Below are 14,914 nucleotides of genomic sequence, written 5' to 3'. Positions count from 1 at the left end.
ACACAGTACATAGCAAATAATTACATTACCAAAATTTGAAGCAAATCTCTAGAGAACTCTAGTAAAACTCTAGTCTAAATTGTTAAGATTATTTTGCCTTCTCTATTGCTACTTTGGTTTCTAAAAACTACCAAACTTCACACATGACAATTGTAGATCTTCTCAATATAGAAGCTTCTTCAAAATATGTGCCAAGATTTAGTAAAATCCACACTTAAGAGACAATCCTATAGAACTGTTTCTTCAAAAAAAGAGACACCTATAGATTGAAGAGAAACTTAAGAGCTATCAGTAAAACGGAAGACATACGGTATGGATCCTGATTCAAACAAACCAATTGTAAAATTAGGAAACAATCAGGAATATATGAATACTGACTGGATATTTGCTATTACAAAATGTCTCAAAATAATGGTACTGTGGTTATAGTCTAAAAAGTACCCCTATAATGTCACATACTTAAGTATATAGATACGAAAATTATGCCTGGAATGGGATTCAAACTAATCAACTAACATGAGGGCTTGAGGAGGGATATAGGTAAAACAAAATTGACCACAGGATAACTGGTGAAGTTGGAGGATGAGTACATGGGTGTTCATCATACTATTCTCTTTATTTTTGAAAATTTCCATAATAAAATAAGTTTTAAAAAATGAGAGTTTTGTACTGATACTGTTGTATTAGAAAACATTCAAGAATTTCCACTGTCAATGAAGACTTCCAGGCAGAAAAAATATAATTTCCTGATGGACCATTAACTGGTACATTAACTTAAATCTTACAACAGTTACTTAGAAACTGACAAAAATATTTTTAAAATATTGTACAAAATACCGAATATTACTGTACCAATAAAAGATCACTAAAAGCTGGAATTTTAAGCCAAAAGCAGACAACTTACATAACCTTCACTTCAATTCTAGGTTTAAGTGTGTGGGTTCTGGAGTCAGCCAAATCTAGGTTTGTATCCTACTTCTGCCTTTTTCTATCTACTAGATAAATTTTTCTGGCAAGCCATTTAACTTCTGTGAGCCTCAGCTTCCATACCTTTAAGATGGAGGTAAAGCACTTAGTATAGAACCTGCCATATATAAGTCCTCATTAAGTAATTTAAATAATTTCACTCTCTTATTTCATTTCTTGAACATGTTTTTATATTCTAAGATCTCTGAAATTTGGATGCATCTTATAATTGATGGCATATCATGGTTTAATGGGCAGTTTTTCTTTAGTGATATGTAAAATAATTGTTACATACTACAAATAGGTACCATCTAAGATCCAATATAATATGGTATCAATGATAGAAGCAGATTCCCAATTTCTGATTGTTCTGAATATATAACCAATTTGAAATATTAAAAATTTCAAAGGATGAGCAAAATATTTCCAACACAGCACAAACAGAATAGTTTTGAGACAAGTTAGTTTTTTTAAAAAATGGTTTATCAATTCCATTTTTGTATAAAACACAAGGGAGAAACCTAGCCAATCAACACAACTGTTGCCACATGAAAAGGTACTTTTATCAAACTTCGATTCTAAGAACGTACAAATGTTTCTTTTATCATGTCTACAGTAATTGTCTATGGTTTTCCATTTAACTGTTTTAAAAATTCCACATAACCCCATTATTTCTTCTGTCCCGTTACAGTACAACGACAGGGAGGAAGAGCGTTGGTTACGACAACTCTCTAAGCAGTTTTCTGCTGTCCCTTCTTTCCAATCAGAGACTTGTGGATGTGAGGGATCACTCCTAGAATGAAATGAAATGAAACTGTATTAGCAGAAAAACTTTTATCAGTTCAGCCCCTCAACCCCAAAGAGCAATCCGCAAAGAATGAAGGTGTTTTTTTTAAACTGAAGGATAACTGCTTTACAATGCTGTGCTGGTTTCTGCTGTACAGCAATGTGGATCAGCTCTAAGTATACACATATCCTCTCCCTCTGGAGTGCCCTCCCAACCCACGAGGTCATCACAGTGCAGGGGCGAGCTCCCTGTGCTGTCCAGCAGTTTCCCACTAGTCATCTATCTCACACATGGCAGTGTATGTATGTCAAGGTTACTTTCTCAGTTCCTCCCATGCTCTCCTTCCTCCCACTGTGTTCACAAATCCATTCTCTATGTCTGAATCTTTATTCCTGCCCTGCAAATAGGCTTATCAGTAACATTTTTCTAGATTCCATATATATGTTAATATACGGTATTTGTTTTTCTCTTAGAATGAAGTTTACTTAAGTATCTATACCAAGGGATCTTCATCTTGGGGTCTGGGAACCCCCTTTAAAACTGTATGTAAAATGGTGTGATTTTCTGTGTTCTTTTTTTTTTTTTTGAGAAGAGTAACCACAGCTTTCAAGAGGTTCTCCAAATGTAATCCAAAAAGGATGAAGAACCACCACCTTATATCTCACCTTCGCTGATTCTGACTCATTCAGTTACCCTCAGTCTGACTTTTAAGAGCATCACATTATGCAATTTCTCAAGATGATTTTATTGAAACACAGTTTAAAGGATACAGGAAGTATTTTAAACACTTGGTTTCAAATCTCATCTATGAGATTTAGCTGAAGAACTTCCTTTTAAAAACTGCATTGTATGTGGAGAAGAAATTTTTATTCAGATCATGAGAAGAAGCCTAGAACAGTAACAGACTTAACACTTTTGGAATTTAACTTTCTATGTTCTCAGTACTGGATCACTGATCTGAATTACGTATTAGTCATTAAGGGCAGTAACAGTCTACGTTGAAGAGGAAATAATACATACCACCCCCAGCTATGGTAGCTTTGATAAGAGAATCCAACTCTTCATCACCACGGATTGCAAGCTGCAAGTGGCGTGGAGTGATCCGCTTAACTTTGAGATCCTTGGATGCATTACCTGCCAGCTCCAGCACCTACAAAGCACCCATGAGACAGCATATCAAACAAGGGTGAAGTGTTTAAGGATTCTGTTTAGACTTGCAATTACAGCTAAAAGATCACTATAGCATCTACACATAAAACACAAAAGATACATAAATAAACCAACAATAATTTATTTCCAAATTTCTACAGTAAGGTTATAGAACTCTTAGTACTTCATTTGGTCCTTTTATATTAATTCTCTGCAAAATAACTAGCTGCTAAGTCACTTCAGTCGTGTCTGACTCTGTATGACCCTATAGACGGTAGCCCACCAGGCTCCCCCATCCCTGGGATTCTCCAGGCAAGAACACTGGAGTGGGTTGCCATTTCCTTCTCCAATGCATGAAAGTGAAAAGTGAAAGTGAAGTCGCTCAGTCATATCTGACTCTTAGCGACCCCATGGACTGCAGCCTACCAGGCTCCTCCATCCATGGGATATTCCAGGCAACCGTACTGGAGTGGGGTGCCATTGCCTTCTCCGCAAAATAACTAGAAACGAGCAAAAATCATCAACTTCTACAGCAAGAAATAAGTGTTATTATCCCTTAGCCAAGATTCTAATTGTGAACATCTAGAAAATGATTATATTTTAATATACCAGTGTAGTCTAATTTTTCATAGCCCTTAATAGCTGAAATTTATTGCTTACGACTTGTAGAAAAGTTTAAAAGTATAAAGATAATTCCTTATTCAGAATTTCTAACACCGCTGGGCTTTATAATCTGTAGGCAGTATGCCAGAAGCCCTTTATTCTATAATGGGAATTTTCAGCAAGAGTAATTTCAAAGTCCCAGCTGGCCATAAAACTGCATTTCTCTTTTCACCTCCACAGACTGTACTGGTATTATAAAACTTTTGATGGAAACAATACAAAACTAACTCCACAGAGCCTCCTGATTTAAGCAGAGTGGTGGAAAGCCTTGGTATACATCTGGAGCAATCAGTATGCTTTAAAAATCACCAGTACTCTATTCCATTCTCCGATGCAGCTGTGAGTGGACAGAGGTGAGGTCAGGCACCACCATCTTTTGAAAGCTTTTGCAAGTGATTCTAGTGTGAAACACTGAAAAGTTAATTACCTCCAAACTTAAGATTTCATTATTTCCTTTACTTCTAAAACCCCAAACTTAGATATCTGGAAGACATGTTTTGATTATGTATGTATACATGCTTGTGTGTGTGTGTGAATGTGTATATTTATTTCATTATCTTAACCTAAAAAGTCGTAATCAAAGTTCCTAAGAACAAAGAAAATGGGAGTTCAGATGGCACATGAACGTTCTGAAGCAGAAGCCTGTATCTTCACATGAGTGAACAAAATGCATACCTTTCTGAAAAGCCTACAGCTAAACAAGTATTAATGAAAACTGATATAAAAGTGATAGACGAGAAAGGCTAACTAGTACCAACAAAAATATTACCAACACAAAAATCCCTCCTTGTAACACAGTAAAGTTGAAACTATCAATGTTAAAGTAAATGTTAAATCTCCAATGGGAAAACAAATGATTTGGTAAAGTTAATGAAATGACAGCAGTGATGATTAACACACAGGTTAAACCTAAATCTTTCAACCTAGCTCCCAAGCACATCTTTCCCAAGTGAATCTTCCCCTTGCTTCTACTAGACTGGCTAACTCTATCACTTGACTTGCTTGCTACTCAAATTACTCTCCTGGTTTGGAATGCAGTTGAAGGAGTCTCATGATGTCCCTTTTGTTTTACTTAAGAGGGATTACTATGGAGGAAGTGATGGTCCATGAATTAAGAACTTTTGCCCAAATAACTTCTAATTTCCTGAAAAGTCAAACTGAGTTAAGATACAGCATTTTATGTATATAACCACACAGAGCACCAGCACTGATTAGGTCTTTTACCAAATTTCATGTCATCATATCATCATAAGAGTTGCGATGGACTTCCTTGGTGGTTCAGTGCTGAAGAATCTGCCTGCCAATGCAAGGGACATGTGTTTGATCCCTGGCCTGGCAAGATTCCACATGCCGTGGAACAACTAAGCCCATGTGCCGTAACTACTGAAGCTTGTGCACCCTAGAGCCCATGCTCCACAACAAAAGAAGGCAATGCAGTGAGAAGCCTATGTACTACAATGAAGATCCAGTACAGCCAAATAATAAACACAAAAAAATGTAAGATCACACTGCTAAAACTTTACTCCACCTCAAATTTTTATTAATTAAGAGTTATCCTGTAACTTCACAAATACTACTTTTTTGGGGGGGAGCGGGGGCATGATGCCCAGCATTTGGGAATCTTTCCTGACCTGGGATCAAACTTCCCTGCAGCGGGGTGCAGAGTCTTTACCACTGGACGGACCATCAGTGAAGTCCACAAATATCACCTACTGCTTATATACATAGTTCAGAATTTGTTTAATTAGCAGTATGGTATTTAAATTATTTTACACTTGTTTGTCAAGTCAACTTAAAAACATGGATTACTGACCCTCAGTTCAGGCTTTCCTGGTAGCTCAGCTGGTATAGTTCAGTCGCTCAGTCATGCCCGACTCTTTGCGACTCCATGGACTGCTGCATGCCAGGCTTCCCTGTCCATCACCAACTCCTGGAGCTTGCTCAAACTCATGTCTATTGAGACTGTGGTACCATCAAACCATCTCATTCTCTGTCATCCCCTTCTCATCCCACCTTCACTCTTTCCCAGCAACAGGGTCTTTTCCAACGAGTCAGTTCTTTACATCAGGTGGCCAAACTATTGGAGCTTCAGCATCAGTCCTTCCAATGAATATTCAGGACTGATTCCCTTTTAGGACTGACTGGCCTGCTCCTCCTGCAGTCCAAGGGACTCTCAAGAGTCTTCCCAAACACCACAGTTCAAAATGTGCTCAGCTTTCTTTAAGGTCCAACTCTCACATACATACATGACTACAGGCAAAACCACAGCTTTGACTAGATGAACCTTTGTTGGCAAAGTAATGTCTCTGCTTTTTAATAAGCTAAGTCAGTCATAGCTTTTCTTTCAAGGAGTAAGTGTCTTAATTTCATGGCTGCAATCACCATCTGCAGTGATTTTGGAGCCTCCCAAAAATCAAGTCTCCCACTGTTTCCACTGTTTCTCCAACTATTTACCATGAAGTGATGAGACCGGATATCATGATTTTAGTTTGAATGTTGAGTTTTAAGCCAGCTTTTCACTCTCCTCTTTCATTTTCATCAAGAGGCTCTTTAGTCCTTTTCTTTCTGCCATACGGGTGGTATCACCTGCATATGTGAGGTTATTGATATTTCTCCCGGCAATCTTGACTCCAGCTTGTGCTTCATCCAGCCAGGCATTTCAAATGATGTACTCTGCTTATAAGTTAAATAAGCAGAGTGACAATGTATAGCCTTGACATACACCTTTCCCAATTTGGAACCAGTCTCTTGTTCCATGTAGTTTCTAACTGTGGCTTTTTGACCTGCATATAGATTTCTCACGAGGCAGGTCAGGTGGTCTGGTATTCCCATCTCTTTCAGAATTTTCCACAGTTTGTTGTGATCCACACAGTCAAAGGCTTTAGCACAGTCAATGAAACAGACGTAGATGTTTTTCTGCAACTCTCTTGCTTTTTCGATGATCCAGAGGATGTTGTCAAGATCTCTGGTTCCTCTGCCTTTTCTAAATCCAGATTGAACATCTGGAAGTTCATGGTTCATGTACTGTTGAAGCCTGGATTGGGAGAATTTTGAGCATTCCTTTGCTAGCGTGTGAGATGAGTACAATTGTGTGGTAGTTTGAGCATTCTTTGGCATTGCTTTTCTTTGGGACTAGAATGAAAATTGACCTTTTCCAGTCCTGTGGCCACTGCTGTGTTTTCCAAATTTGTTGGCATACAGAGTACAACACTTTTACAGCATCATCCTTTACGATTTGAAATAGTTCAACTATTTGAAATTCCATCACTTCTACTAGCTTTGTTCATAGTGATGCTTCCTAAGGCCCACTTGACTTCACACTCCAGGATGTCTGGCTCTAGGTGAATGATCACACCATCGCGGTTATCTGGGTCATTAAGATCTTTTCTGTATAGTTCTCCTGTGCATTCTTGACACCTCTTTTTAATATCTTTTGCTTCTGCTAGGTCCATACCATTTCTGTCCTTTATTGTCCTAACTTTAAAAGTGAGCACACCAAAGTTCTGTTTGACACTAGTACTGGCTGATAAGATCCATCTAAAAACCGCTATTAAAAGAAACTAACAAGAGTGAGTCTTTTTGTTTCAAACTCATTTTCCATGGGTTTCAGCCATTTATGTCTAGGACAACTCTGGGATTCCAACACATAATTATTTCCACCACTAACCTCAGCGGTGAGGTACTCCAGAATTGCAGCACTATACACTGCAGCAGTGGCACCGACCCTTCCATGGCTCGTGGTACGAGTCTTCAAATGTCTATGGATGCGGCCCACAGGAAACTGAAAGAGAGACCATCCAAACGGGAAACACTGAAGTTTTAACATCATGTTACTGAACATAGTGAACAGCCAAATGACATAAGTAAATCCAGATAAAAAATTTGGTTACACTTATTAGAAGTCAAAATTATTTGCCAATTAACAGTTCTTTGGGCTTGTAAGTTAGTATTAGTCCTAATAATTAGCCCCAAATGGCCATGACTAATTTTACACCCCCTGAAGACAGAATTTAAAAACAAAAACCACTCACGGTTTTACAAATTAATTCCTGCATAATATGGAGTCATTACACAATAAAGAGAAACTATGCAGTATAGTCACCAACTACACATTCTACAGGGCCTAATAACTGTATTCATATTTAATTAATTCCTTCACATAACAGGCTCATGTGACTATGAACCTCTACCACCTTCTTTAGGCCCCAACTTCATTCTTCTTTCCTCAGTTTCAAGAGGTAACCTGATAGTTAAGAAAACCAACATTGTGACTTCCTGAGAATAGGTACCTTCTCATTTCCACAGTACCCTAATCCCACTTGTCTATGCCTCACACCCACCCCCTGCCCCCCGACTTTAAGGACCTTCCTCATCCTGTTACTGCTCCATCATTCAACAACTCAATTACCTCCTTTTCATGGCTCCTTTCCTTCTGCACAGTTCAAAGGTCTCTACATGTCTAGTCTACTGTAACTGCCTCCAGTTACAGTCTAGACATCCCTTTCCAAAGGCAAAATTTAAAAGTAAACTTGAAACCTCTTTCTTGTCACCCATTTTCTCCCAATCCAAACTTGGCTTCTGTTAAACACCATTCTTAAAGATCAGCAGTAACATTTTAATTACCAAATCTACTAGCCACTTCCAGATTGTGTGCTTCAGAAGAAAATGCATGACTGTTCTATTTACATTCCTTCCCTAATTCTAAGGTCCCCAAGACCAGGATCTATGCCTTACTCGCTTTTAGATCCTCAGTGATTGACATGTTGTCTGACACAGAGGACCCTGAAAACCATTCTTCTCAGGCTACAAGGATTACACAGTTCTAACACTAACTCTGACTACTCCTCAGTGTTCATTGTTTGACTCAAATATGTCAAATACGGTGAGGAGTCCACCAATGTCTTTTTGTTCTTTTCTCAAGCACTACTGAGGAAACTCATCCATAGCCCAAACTACCAATTTTACTGAAGTGATTTTAGATTTGTAATTCTTTTGATCACTTCTCTTGGAAAGCTAAACTCAAATCTTCAATTTTTGGATATTTTCACATGGTTATTTTACTGGAACTTCCAAATGATTCCACTCAAAATTTTTATTTCATAACTTGCTCCTACTACAAACTCCCCTTAGGGTCTAGGCCTTAGAGAAACTTCTGACCTTCCTCTCAAACCTATACCTCTCCTCTCGTTTTTTAGGAGCATATATATGCCTTCTGTTCTTTTCCATCCCACTCAAGTTCAAGTTGGAGAAGGAAATGGCAACCCACCCCAGTACTCTTGCCTGGAAAATCCCATGGATGGAGTAGCCTGGTAGGCTACAGTCCATGGGGTCGCAAGGAGTTGGACACAACTGAGCGACTTCACTTTCCTTCTTTCCATAGTTCCTTTTGGAGAAGGAAATGGCAACCCACTCCAGTGTTCTTGCCTGGAGAATTCCATGGACAGAGGGGCCTGGTGGGCTACAGTCTATGGAGTTGCAAAGAGTCAGACACGACTAAACAACTAACATACACACACACACACACAAGTTCAAGTATGCGTTACCTTACTCCTAAACCACCGCAATAACCTGTAATCTGTCTTCCATCTCCAACTTCAAGGTAAGGATACTTCAAATAAATTCCACTTGTCTTTTTTTTGGCTATGCAGCTTGCAGGATCTTAGTTTCTCGACCACGGATCAAACCCGGGCTCTTTGCAGTGAGAGCACCAAGTCCTAACCACTGGACTGCCAGGGAATTCCCTCAAATAAATTCTAATGGATAGTTGCATGATGTTCCAAAACAAAGTACGCATAAAGGTTAAGTTCTTGCCCTCCATTTCCTTCAGTACCACTCAGAAAATGTCATCTTCTTCCTTAAAAATTTTGCATCACTACCTTATAGTCTGGCCTTCAAACTTTCCTGTTTAAAAAGTATCTCTTACATGTAAAGCAATTAATTCTTACTCATCCAGAAAAATTTGAGTTTCTGGATTAAAGTTACAGCAATTCATATATACAAAATCTAGTGTTCTTGAGGATATATAACTCAGTCTACATTTGAAGGTATTGGGGAAAGACTCAGAGGGACTAGTGGACAGTCCATTCTATTTCATCCTGAAAGCTGATATACCACTAGAAACACCTTCTTCAAAATGAAAGCAACAGCATACTCACTTCAATATGATAGTTTATAAAAGTACTAGGAACATAATTATAATCTAGAAATAACAGATTTTAAGACAGCAAAATCACCAAATTTGCGTAAGATGTTTTCCTAACGTGTCGTTGCTTAGAAGAGTACAAACTAAAAGGCAGTTGCTTTGTCGTTTATATTTTGACCAATTAATTTCATTATCAACAGTCAATAGTACATTTTTGTAATTAAAGAAACATTTGAGTCATGAGTTACAACTGTTAAGAAATTAATTTAATAATGAATCCGTTACCTGTAGCCCAGCTCTCTGTGAGCGAGACACTGCCTTGGCCTTGGCCTTCCCACTGTCCTTTCCAGCTTTGCCTCCAGCCTAAGTGAAAAAAGTTCCAGATGAAGAATCAAAAATGCTATTTCAAAAGTATCTAGGAAACAAAATTTCTTCTAGTTTTATTTTAGGTAGTTAAAAAAAAATTCTCTTTCAATTTTAAATATCCATGCCAAATTGCCATTTATTGATTTATATAAAGATGAGATCGAAACTTAAATACTTATTTAAAATGAGATTTCTAAATATTTGAACATATTTTTCAAATTTCAGACTGAAGAATATTCATCATCAATGTAACTCATGTTAGAAATAGTTCATAATAAAATAATTTTTTAAATGTTAGCATCTATCATTTCCATAGAAATATTCAGAATTTACCTCTTTTGAGAGGAAAAAAAATACCATCTTGAGAAAAAAAAAAACCTCAAAAAATTAAACACAGAATTACCTTATGATCTAGCACTTCTAGGCATATACTCAATAATTGAGAGCAGGGACTCAAACAGATATTTTGTATACTATTTGCTATTTTATTCACAGCAGTATTATAAATAGCAGCTAAAAGACAGAAACAACCTAAACGTCCATCATGGAAAACTGTGGTATATACTGTAAGAATGAAGGAAATTCTGATACATGCTACCACACGAATAAATCTTGAAGACATGATGCTAAGTGAAATAAGCCAGTTGCAAAAGGACCAATATGTCTGATTCCACTTAACATGACCTACCTAGTCAAAATCACAGGAACAGAAAGCAGAAGGGTGGCTGCCAGAGGCTGGGAAGAGGATGGAATATAGACTTGGCAGGCATTTTAAAAACTGCAAAATGGTCACTGTTATGTGCGTTTAAAAAAAAAGAAGACATTCAAACTTATTCTTAAGGAGTTAAAGAAAAAACACTTTCAAATGATACAAATGTTTCTCAAATAACCTGGATGTTCACAAATAGGACACAGTATATAAATGCAATGGACTATTATGCAGCTATTTCAACAAATGAATTATAGACATGTGCTGATATGGAAAAAATCACAATACATATTTGGGTAAAAGGCAAGGTATGTACAATCGCAGTGAGCTTTTGTTTATGTAAAAATGAGGTACTGCAGAGTGTGTGTATAATATACATTTCTAGAAGGTCACACAACACACCAGAAAAGTTATTTGCCACTAGGGAAGAAATACTAAGGATCTGACTTGAGAAGGAAACCAATACTCCCTTTTGAACTGCTTGATTTTACTATTTAAATTTATTTCTTGTCTGTTAAAAAAAAAAAAAATCAGTTTACAAAACTGGCCAGTTGTTTGAGGGTATTTGTGAAGTAGAAATGGCATATCCCTTTTGTAATGCTTTATTTTTTAGACTAAAAATCAACTATGTATGCCCCATACCCCATCTCTCAGCTGAGCCAATGTTTATCTCTCAAATCTATATTCAAGGCAAAAAAATAAAAGGCCTTAGCAGGTGTTAGGAGCAGGAACAAAAAATGAATAACTAATTAGTATCTTTCTTAAATTTAATAATCTATTGAGAGACTGATTTAAGTTTAACAAAGAGAATTGAGAAACTTTAGATTTCTACAAGAATGCCTCATATATTTTTAATAATTTCTGACCATACTGCTATACAAGAAAAAAATACTGCATCATCTTTGGATTTCTGAGGTCAGTTCAAGTAACCATGTGCTTTCACTTATTCTTCAAATAAATCTTTTCAGCTCTATTTGCCCTGATGTAAAACATAAGAAACATCTCAACTAGTGCATGAGGCTAAAACTATAATCATTATTTCTCTATGACTGAATTATGAAACACACAGTTATCAATAAAAAGTTATTAACTGCAAAAGTCCTCAGGTTTCCCAATTTACTTAAGCTATTTTATCCCTACCGTTCCAAATCCATTACATTTGCTGTTTAACCTATTTGTTTTTTAAGGAAGTAGGCAGGAAATCAGTTTTTTAAAATCTCAGTAAATTAAATGACTATTTCCGTGGCTTGGAGAGTCCAGATACATTTCTTATACTTAGCAAAAACAAAACTTTATGGAATTAAACTTGTGAATATAAAATTGCATAGTAAATGAATACTTTCCTTTCACAACCTCCTCAAAGTCTGTAAACACTCTCCCAACTTCGCACAATCATTTTAATACGTTTGCTGAGAACCAAAATACAAGCACGATAAAATTTTTTATTCTAAAAACTGAATTAGTATTAACCTGGGCTAAGCATCTCCAGGTAGAAAATATGCCTATGGAGGCCAATGGAGTATATTTCATTCAGAAAAAGTTGCAAATTGGATGTCAAGGAACTTGCAAATTTGTTTAACAGATACAGGTTCACTTCCCATCACGTTTAAAATTTCAAAACAAGAATGACAACTCCACGCCTCCTGTATTTTTAGCCATGCGAACGCGTATGTATTTTTAGCTGCTGGTAAAGGGACAGCCAACATATAGTAGGTTGCTAGAGATTAAACGAGTGACACCTTTTGAAACCAGCAAGCATCACGAGAATTGTCTGCTCGAGCAAATCAGTTTACAGAGCAGATGTAATCTATGCCACAGTCTGCCTGTGAAAGCGCTTCCGTTAACCGCACAACTACAAGTTACACAGCCCGGGTGCTACCATCCACAAGCTCGACTCTAGATCTAAGACGCGAGAACGTCACAATAACCACAATTTCTGTTTGTGGTTCAGCCTCGGGCAGGGCTGTCTCCGGAGGGCGCTCGGGCGGACACCACTCGTCGCCTCGGCTTTACTGCTTCACTCCCGCGCAGGGCACAGCCCCCCTCCAACGTCTTTCCCTCTCAACTTCACAAGGAGCCCGGTTCCCTCCATTCGCGTTTCTAAAAAGCCGCACTTTTCTTACCAACGCATAATTTAGGACTCAAAAGTCAGTCGCAGCAGCTACGGAGGTGCTGTGGAGCAGCGAGGGTTGTCCTGCTCAGGGACACCCGGCCTCAGCCCGCGCAGCTCGATTCGCGCCGGCGCCGCGGCGAGCGAGGCCGGGACCGCTGGCAGCCCGGCCTCCTGACGCCCGCCCCACCGATGTCGTCGCCGCCTGACGCCCGCCGCCTCAACAGGTAGTGGCGCCACTCGGCCATCGCCGCCCTCCCGGCCGCCCCGTAGCCCTCACCATGGTCTCGGCCGCTCGTGCCCTCGGTCCCGCCGAGCCGCCGCCGCCGCTAGCGCAGCACCGACCGCCGTTGCCGCCGCGGCCGCGAGAGCCCGGACAATAACCGGGGCCCGCCTCGCACCGCCCCGGCCAATGCCCGCTCGCCTTGCTCATTTGAACCCCGTCTGCTGCCCAATCGCGCACTTCCTTCTAACCAGGCCCCGCCCCTCAGCCCCTCCTCCCTAACGGCTGTTTGTTTTTGCACACGGCACGCGGAGGCGGAGCCTCCTACTCCAACACAGACGCGCCTGTGCGCGACTGGGGCGGAGCCAGACTCCGTTCTCCGCCTGTCTACAAGGCCCAACCTGACGAACGGAGGAGCTGACCAATGAGAGCTGAAGGCTGGCGGAAATCAGCCGATAAGAACATCGCCCGCGAGCAAGGGAGGCGGATCTTAGGGAAAGACAGCGCGATTGGCCAATGGGTGGACAGATTGGTGGCTGCGCTGGCTTTCCCGCTCTTTCTCAGCGTCGACTCTAGGGTTTCTGAGACTTGATTGAGAAGGGAACGGTCGTGCTCGTAGCTTCTCCTCGTGGTTTCTCACAGATTCCGAGGATTTCTCTGTGCTAGCGGGGACTCGCTCCGCGGTGGGCACTATTTCCAGGCCTGGCAGCCCTTCTCCGCAGCGCCTTCCCGCTGGCCTTAGGTTAAACGCTAGTTGCAACGGGAGAGAAATTCGGAAATGGGGTTGGAGTCCCTGCGCCCGCTGCGAAGCTGAGGGACCGGCGCGAAGCAGGGCTTTCTCACTTGTCAGCCTACGGCTGCTCCCGAACCCCCGCAACCCCGGCAGCCCCTAGGCGGTGTGCTGGCCCGATCATCCCCTGGACCGCACTGCCCCTGGTTGCCAGGTCCCAGGCCTAGGCTCCGGGCCAGTTCTCACCCGCTGCAGTTAGGAACCTTTGCTTTTCTTCACAGTTGTCTGCACTGACCGCGCCGGGCAGGGTTCCAGGTGTGTGGAGCCGATGGTCCCCGCGGATATTTTTTTCTGGCGGGATTTACCCAGCCGGGAATTTCAGAAGTATACCAGATGGGCAGATCCTATCCCAAAGTGAGAATTCTCTTCTGACATGGAGAAGTAACATGTGGGGTGGGGGGACCCCTGAGTCTCAAGGAAATGTAACGAGTTCCAGGAGAGGGAAAAGGAGAACTTACACATAATAGTTTGGAAAAATATGAGTGAGTTCAGTTCAGTCGCTCAGTCGTGTCTGACTCTTTGCGACCCCATGAATTGCAGCACGCCAGGCCCCCCTGTCCATCACCAACTCCCGGAGTTCACTCAAACTCAGGTCCATCGAGTCGGTGATGCCATCCAGTCATCTCATCCTCTGTCATCCCCTTTTCCTCCTGCCCCCATTCCCTCCCAGCATCAGAGTTTTTTCCAGTGAGTCAACTCTTCGCATGAAGTGGCCAAAGTACTGGAGTTTCAGCTTTAGCATCATTCCTTCCAAAGAACACCCAGGACTGATCTCCTTTAGAATGGACTGGTTGGAGTGAAGGTGTGTGGAAAAATATGGGTTAAGGTGTAGATGAACGTGAGGAAGGAGGTGCCTGAAGACAGGGGGAGGAAAACCTGAAAAGGTGCAAGAGTTGGGAGTCAATTCAGTAAGCAGTAACCATTTTTAGTTAATTGCTGCTCCTCCTTTCGTGTTTTTGGCCTCAGTGGATGGCATTACACGTCTGCCAAGGCATCCACCTGTGACTTC

General features: G+C 40.5%; 1 protein-coding gene across 2 annotated transcripts; it reads right to left on the bottom strand.

Annotated features, from left to right (window-relative positions):
* Positions 1 to 1,427: 1,427 nt before the first annotated feature.
* On the bottom strand, positions 1,428 to 13,327 carry LOC101118100 (histone H2A.V). 2 transcript variants are annotated; one of them, XM_027968705.3, is made up of 5 exons: positions 13,173 to 13,327; positions 9,993 to 10,070; positions 7,233 to 7,346; positions 2,774 to 2,903; positions 1,428 to 1,759 (listed from the first exon to the last, which is right to left on the bottom strand). In XM_027968705.3, exons 1-5 carry the CDS (start codon positions 13,323 to 13,325, stop codon positions 1,698 to 1,700), a joined length of 537 nt encoding a protein of 178 aa, XP_027824506.2. In that variant the 5' UTR covers positions 13,326 to 13,327; the 3' UTR covers positions 1,428 to 1,697. The 2 variants fall into 2 exon arrangements, with proteins under 2 accessions (XP_027824506.2, XP_027824507.2); XM_027968706.3 differs by lacking the exon at positions 7,233 to 7,346.
* Between the last annotated feature and the right edge of the window lie 1,587 nt (positions 13,328 to 14,914).

Source organism: Ovis aries, chromosome 4 (genome assembly GCF_016772045.2).
Source record: "Ovis aries strain OAR_USU_Benz2616 breed Rambouillet chromosome 4, ARS-UI_Ramb_v3.0, whole genome shotgun sequence".
Taxonomy (NCBI): domain Eukaryota; kingdom Metazoa; phylum Chordata; class Mammalia; order Artiodactyla; family Bovidae; genus Ovis; species Ovis aries.
The sequence above is the reverse complement of the archived record's forward strand: the minus strand, read 5'-3'. Positions and strand labels throughout refer to the sequence as shown.